Here is a 7,391-nt window from a genome sequence, read left to right as displayed (position 1 = left end):
CTGGACAGATGGGCACAGCCACGTGCAGTCAGCTTGACATTTTATTGGGTTTATGACAGACAGATGGTTCCCGAGTCAGTGTTGAAGGCCCACACCCCCCACGGGCTCAGGACAGCCCCACGGGTGCTGCCTGGGCTGGCTCCTGGCCAAAAAGCAGCACCAGTGGCCACGTGGGCTGGAGGTGGAGCACGGGACAGGGACTGCCAGGCTGTCCCCAGCTCTGGTAGCAGCAACACAAGGTTGGAGAAGCAGCTTCTCCCTTCTGCCCTCAGCACAGCACCACATGTGCCACCCCAGCAGGCAGGGAGTGCAGTCCATGGCACAGCTGAGAGCGAGGCGTGGCCCCCAAGGCCACGGGGATGAGTCACACGGGTCCCTTGGGTGTGGTGGCACCTCCAGTCCCCAGCGCTGGCACAGCCGAGGCCCAGGGGGATGCTGGAGGCAGCTCCTCGGGTGAGAGGCTGCAAGTTCAGTCCCAGAGCCCCCAGGGCTGAGCCCCCCGACCCGGGGCACTGGTGGGGAGATGACTGGGAGGAGCCTGGCTGAGGTGCAGGAGTCAGGCAGGAGGCACCAGAGCAGCCCTGGCACTTGTTAGCTGATGCTGCCACCCTTCAGGCTTTTACAGGAGATTGTCCCCAGCTTGGTGAGGAAGTTTCTCTGCTTCCACTGTGCGACACAATCCTCAGAGACACGGAAATCGGCCTGGGGAGCAGAACAGGGAACCAGGGTCAGCCCTGGGAAGGTTCATCTCACACCGAGGGGGCAAACAGCCCATTTGGGGTCACCCAGAGGTGGGGACAAGTGTGGCCCTGCTGGATGGAACTCCAGCCACTCCCAGCTGTTCCCAGTCCTCACCTGCAGCTTCTCAAAGACCTTTTTCTTGGGCTTGAGCTCCTCGTCGGGCTCCCCACCCTCGTAGCCCTCCACGTAGACACGCTCCCCGGCGCAGCACCCAGCTGGGGGGTCCAGGGGCTCCACTTGACGGGGCTCCCCCACACTAAGGAGAGGTGTGGAGACACCAGAGTCACCCCAGAGTGCTGCCCAGCTGCCCCTCAGCACCCTGAGGCAGGAGGGGTGGCCCAGCCCTGCTGTCCCCTCTCGTCCCTCACCTGGAGGCACACAGCACCATGCCCTGCGACTCCACCCCTCTCATCTTCTGGGGTTTGAGGTTGCAGAGCAGCACCACGAGCCTGTCCTGCAGCTGCTCCTTGGGGACAAACTGCACCAGGCCGCTGACCACGGTGCGGGGCTCAGCCTCGCCCACATCAATCTTCTCCACATACAGACTGTCGGCATCTGGGTGCTGCCAGGGGGAGCAGGGATGAGAATGGGGTGGCACAGAAGGGTGGCAGAGCCACCAGGCACACCCCGAATGTCACCACCACGTGGGAAGGTTGTCCCCATACCTTTTCCACGCTGATCACTTTGCCTACGCGGATGTCCAGCCGGGATGGGATCACATCCTCCGGCTCAGAGTTCTTGGTGCCCTTCTCTGCAGGCTCTGCAGGGTGAATGGAGTGGTCACAACACTCAGCACAAACCCAGGGAGGTGGTCAGCCCCAAATACAGGCCCCTGGGGGGAATTCTCTTCATGGAACTCCATACCACAGAGCAGAGTCTCTCCTGTGCTGGCTTTCCTCACCTTTCCCAATGTTCACCGCAGCTGTTTTTGAGTCTGGAGCTTCAGAATTTTTCTGGTCTCAGCTCCTGGAGGGACTCTGTCCCACTCAGCCCTGCACGGCCAGGGCCCCATTTCCCTGAGCTGCCAAACCCCCACCTCCCCAGGCCCCCAGCCCCTCCTTACTGGCTTTGGATGGGGTGGGATACGCAGCGCTGCTCAGCTTCTTCAGCTCTGGGCAGTTGAATTTCTCTCTGATGGGGTCAAGCAGTTTGTTCAGGGCCACTTCCACAGAGTTCTTCAGATCTCCAGGGTGCACAACCTGTGTCAGGACAAAGATATTCCTGTCTGAGGTCACGGGTGGGAACTGGAGACCAAACAGGGTGAGAAGATGAATCCCAAACCGTTGACCTGATTCCCCTTGGACATTAGAAGTTTCTGGACACTTCCGCCTCCAGCCTCTGCTGGGAACAGCTGGGAAGGGTTAAACTGCTGTTGTGCTCCAGATGTGGCTAATGTGGTGCTGTCCTGACCTCACACCCTTCACCCATCCTCTCTCCCCTGGGCTTTCCTGGCTGGGAGCATCCCACACTACCTGGCCACACTCCACACCTCTTCCCAGTGCAGATTTCCATCTCCCAGTGCTCCCAGGAACCACAGGCAGAAGGTTCAGCCCCTCCCAGCATTCACCTGCTCAGCAAAGTCCTTCTCCAAGGTCTCATAGGCTGTGTAGGTTTTGTTTCCTCCCCATTTTTCCTCTCGCAGCACCACAAACTCTGAGACAAAACAGGTTTTAAAGCTCAGATTAACTCCAGGCTCAGATAAACCATCCACCCCTCTTTGCCCACGAGCAGGGGCTGGGCAGGTGGCACTCAGGGGCAGGGGACACACTCCTCCTGTCCCCTCCTCCACACCCAAGCGTGGTGAGCCCCTCACCTGACTTGAGGGGGAAGAGGACGTGCTTGATGAAGGAGAGGACACCGTTGTTCTCCACATTCCCTGGCTCACAGAAAGCCTTCTTCAGCTTCTTCTTCACGTCCTCCTTGCGGTCCAGAAGATCTATCTTGGAGTCCTGCAGCAAGAGACTTCCTCAGCCCTTCACCCAAGCTTTTGCCCAGAAAATTCACACTGGAGTTGCTGTATCTTCTTAGAACCCCGTGTGAGTGGGGAGGGAGAACTCATCGTCCCTGGGGTGGTTCCCTCTCAGCCCCCAGCCACCCACCTGCCCCCCCAGAGCCCCTGAGCACAGCCAGATCCAGGACCAACCTCTTCTGAGGAGCTCATTTTGCTGCCTGTCAGCCCAGGAACCATCGGGTTCATCAAATGGACGCGCTTGGCATAGCCCAGGGAAGGGAGGTACTGGGAAAACACCAAGAGGCAAGTCAGAGACAGGCTTCATTTAGCTTCAACTCGCAATCCGTGTTTGCTCCTGGCTCCAGGTAACTTTGGGATCTGGGATAACAGCACCCAGGAAGGGCAGAGTCACAGCTAGGGATGTGTGGCTGCACAGAGTACAGCAACAGCAGCAGCAGCACAGAGAGCTGTGATGTCAACTAAAATCCCACACACTCCTCCCAGTGGATTTGGGAGTGGCCAAGCCCTCCCTCAGGCCCCAGTCTGGCAGAAATCCCCCCCATTCCTGACCTTCTCTGCAAAGGTGAAGATCTTCCTCTGGTCCACCCCTCCAAACTGAGCGTCCACCTTGAGATATTCCTCATCCAGTGCCTGTGGAGAGACACAGAGCCTCGAGGCTGGACCCAGAACAGTCCTGGCCTGTCCTTCAGCCTCTCCTGGGGCACTCCCAGCCAGGGAAGGACGGGAACATTCCAGACTGTTTGCTGGAACAGCAGCTCTGTGCTCAGGCCAGGTTTTGTGCCACCACCAGCTGTGACATTGGGGTGGAAAACAACGACCTTGACACTCAGCCCCAAACACCCCAAGGTGGCCCTGGCTCTGCCAGCACCTCCCTGAACACCACACCTGCCTCACCTGCAGGCCTGGGTAGAGCAAACCACTCAGCAAGGGATGCTCCACCTGCTTCACCACCTCTGCTCCTGCCTTCTTGGCGTCGTGCTGTGTCACCACGGAGGAGAGCCGGTACACATCCAGCGTGTACTCCCTGTGGGAGGGACAGCACTGTCACCACGGGCCACGGGGACAGCTCTGACAGCTGCTCCTGGCCACACTGAGAGGGGACAAAGCCTGCAGGCACCTCCTGCAGTGACTCAGGATCAGCAGAGCTCAAGGTGAAGCCCTGCCAGGACTCACTTGCTGAGCTGGTAATCAGTGCCCCGGACGAATTTGAGCTTCTCCAGGGGCACCCCGATGCTCTCCAGCATGGCTTTGATGACGTGCTCGTAGTAACGGGTGCGCAGCTCCAGCAGCTCCCAGGGAGCCTTCATGTTGTCCAGGTAAGCGTGGAGGTCAGCAAAGAGGATTGTCACCTAGGACAAGGGACAGGCGGTGTCACCTGGGTGAAGGGAAGCGCCCCTGCTCACTGCAGGTGCCACCCAGCACGGTGACAATGCCTCACCTCACAGCCAGCCTTCAGGAAATCCGCGATCTTGGACATGGGCACGAAATAAGCCACGTGGGGCTTGCCCGTGGTGGCGGTTCCCCAGTAAATCTTCAGCTCTCGTTCTTTCAGGATGGCCATGAGCTTGTCCTCGCCCAGCACCTCCTGTCAGGGCCAGAACACACACAGAGCTGGCAGGAATGGGCCTCGCCGGGAAGTCACCGGCAAGGAGCTGGGCAGGATAAATCCCGCTGGGGACACAGGTTTTTCACACACGGTGTGTCTCTGCGCTGATCCCCGGGGCTTGCTCTGGCTCAGATCCCTCCATCCCGTGCCCTGATCCTGCCCCGTGCCTCCTCTCGGACCCCAATCCTGCCGTATTCCCCTCGATCGGCCCCGATCCTCCCGGTACCCGCACCCCATCCTGCCCCAATCGCCCCCGCCCCGATCCAACCTCAAATCAACCCGCCCAGCCCCAATTCTTCCGCCCGAGCCCGATCCAGCCCCGCTCATCCCTGACATCCAGCCCAGATACCCCCGCTCGTCCCCGCGGGCCCAGCCGCGACCCCGCCGCCGCGGCCCCATCCGCCTTCCCGGTACCTGCAGATTCCGCGTGATGAGCTGATACTTCTCCTGCGGGCCGGGCGCGGGCTCCATAGCGGCGACTGTAGGGCAGGACAGGCCGTTACCGGAGGCTCGGGACCCTGGGACCCCCCGGTAGCCCCAAACCCCCCCGGTTCCCCGGCCCGGTCCCACCGACCTGCCCCGGGTTGCATCAGCCCCGCTCGGCGCTCGTCTGCCGCTCCTGGGCCTGCCGAACGCCGAGCTGCCGATGCACTGAGAGGGAGGGACGGGGGCGCGCTCCTCCAATCAGAGAGCGCGTCGCGCGGCGCGGGGCCAGCGCTTCGCCAATCAGAGGGCGTCTCGCGCCCGTGGGGGCGTGGCCTTGGCGCCGTTAAGATGGCGGCGGGTGAGCGCCCTTCCCGCCAGGCCCAACCGGGCCGCGGCCGCTGCTTTGTCTCAGCGGAACTTAATTTTTCCTCCTTTATTTTGAAGGGTTTTATCCCTTTTTTCCTGGGGCTCGGGGAGCTCCCCGTGTTGGGGTGGGCGAGGAGGCGGAGCCGGGGGCGGGGCGGGTTTGGCCCCGCCTTGGGGCGGTGCCGTTGAGGCGCCGGTTGGGCGGTGCCCGCTGAGGGACGGGCGGGTCCCTGACGGAGAGAGGCGGGGTCGGTGTTGGCTTCGATGCCCTCGGTGAGGGGAGAACGGGGTCTAACCACCTCCTGAGGTTTTTATCTGGAGAGAGAAAGGCTCCAGGGTGACCCAAGTGCAGGTTTTTGGTGTCTCCGAGAGAGCTGGAAAGGGACGTGGGACAAAGAGAGACAGGACAAGGGGGAATGGCTTCCCACTGCGCGAGGGAGATGGGACATTGGGAAAAAATTCCTCTCTGTGAGGGTGAGGAGGCACAGAGAAGGTGTGGCTGCTCCATCCCTGGAAGTGTCCAAGGCCAGGTTGGAGCAGCCTGGCACGGTGGGAGGTGTCCCTGCCCTAAGAAGGGGTGGCACTGCCACACATTTATGTCCCTTCCAAACCCAACCCTTTCGGGGATTCCATGGTTAGGAGCTGAATTATCAGACTATCGCACTCCACAGGACTAAATCCAGCCGTGTTCTTGTGTGGGTTTTGTGCACACACAGCTGATTCCTGAGGGGTTTTTTTTTCCCCACAGCACAATTCTGAAAGTGTCCATTTTCACTATTCAGGCAGAATGACAAGAGGAAGCAGCACAATTGCCCAGGTTTCATTCCTGGAGTGTGTAACCCTCCCTCTTTTATAAACAATAGTCAAAGACACGGAATGATAAAAGACATTCCTTTAAATCCTTTCTCAAAGAGGACAGGAAATACCTTTCCTTAGTCCAAATTCTCCTGCTGGGTGAGAGTCAAGTGCAGGGCTTTCAGGTCCAAAGATTCCTTTCGGGATGAGTCCTCACTGGGGAAAAATAGGGTTTGTTTGTGAATACTTTGGAACTATTGAGTTTCACAGGAAGGTTCTTTATCTGGTGATCTTTGATTATGATGAGGGTTTTGTGTGAGTGTCTCAATGACTAATTTCCTGACAGGATTCCTCTTCCTTTGCTCAGTTTTTCCCAACCCAAAAAAAGATTTTTTTTTTTAGATGTGTTTATTTATCTCTGGATGGCAGAGGTGGGGGTTGAGACACTTGGAGGTTTTATTTAATGCCTCAGGCATGTTCTGCAATTTAAGGCATTTGGGATTCCTGGGGTCGGCTGTGAGGGACTGGCAGCACTTTGGGAGGAGAGGCCACAGCCTGAGGAGGTTTCCAGTCATTGGGGTTTCCACTGGTGCTGCTTGAGGGAACACTCAGGGATGAAGGGTTGGTTGGGACCTAAACCAGCCAAGAACAGAGATCAAATCGTGGTGGTTTTGCCCTCCCTGTTAAATTCCAGCATTCTGGGGATCCAGCTGAGTGCCTTTCACTGAGGATATTGCTTTTGCTGGCAGGTTGGAGCTGACTCCTGCTGATTCCTCCTCTGCAAGGGCTGATCAAAGGCCACCAGCAGCAGATGAGCCTCTAGAGCTGGAAGCAGAGCTGCAGGAAGCCACAGAGCCATGGGAGACAGTTCCCCTCCTTCCCCGGGGCTCTGTCAGGGATTCAAACAGGAGCCAGTCCCCAGGGCCAAGAGGCTGTCGGATTCCGCAGTGCAGGTGCAGGCCCTGCAGTCAGCTAAGAAAGCCTGTGTGCTGAGGCGTGGCTGCAGCACTCCAGATCCAGCAGGGCATCCTCTCTTCCCTTCCCCAGGCTCTGGCTGCTCCCTTTTCCTGGATGAGAGTGGCCAGGACGAGCTTGGTGCCAGTTTTTCCGTGTCCAAGTACGACGACGTGGCCATTTCCCTGGACATCAGCAGGTGTTTCGACGACAGCGAGCTGGACGATTCCCTGCTGGAGCTGTCAGGCAGCGAGAAAGGCAGTTCTCCCTTTGATTACACCGAGGAGGAGATCCAGGAGATCTTGGCTGATGATTCCATGGAAGCTGAGCAGCAGCAGCACGTCGCTGGTGGAAGCCACCTGAGCCAAAGTGCCAGCGGAGAGAGCGACAAGGCCGAGAGCGACTGCACCCTGGGGACATCAGTCAGTGAATTGGCCTCAGAGGTCACAGAGGAGCCAAAGGAAGCCCAGGAGCCTCTCTCAGGCAGCTCTGGGTGTGATGCTGGCTTTTTGAGTGGAAGTGTTGCTCTGG

At 58.9% G+C, this 7,391-nt stretch overlaps 1 protein-coding gene across 1 annotated transcript; it reads right to left on the bottom strand.

Annotated features, from left to right (window-relative positions):
• Positions 1-23: 23 nt before the first annotated feature.
• On the bottom strand, positions 24-4,995 carry YARS1 (tyrosyl-tRNA synthetase 1). Its single transcript, XM_066335366.1, has 14 exons — positions 4,894-4,995; positions 4,734-4,798; positions 4,152-4,298; positions 3,887-4,062; positions 3,608-3,737; positions 3,263-3,343; positions 2,885-2,977; positions 2,555-2,690; positions 2,309-2,394; positions 1,805-1,940; positions 1,407-1,501; positions 1,110-1,303; positions 856-997; positions 24-702 (listed from the first exon to the last, which is right to left on the bottom strand). Exons 1-14 carry the CDS (start codon positions 4,907-4,909, stop codon positions 592-594), a joined length of 1,608 nt encoding a protein of 535 aa, XP_066191463.1. The 5' UTR covers positions 4,910-4,995; the 3' UTR covers positions 24-591.
• Positions 4,996-7,391: the final 2,396 nt, after the last annotated feature.

Source organism: Sylvia atricapilla, chromosome 24 (genome assembly GCF_009819655.1).
Source record: "Sylvia atricapilla isolate bSylAtr1 chromosome 24, bSylAtr1.pri, whole genome shotgun sequence".
Lineage (NCBI taxonomy): Eukaryota > Metazoa > Chordata > Aves > Passeriformes > Sylviidae > Sylvia > Sylvia atricapilla.
This window is presented reverse-complemented; position numbering and strand designations above follow the sequence as displayed.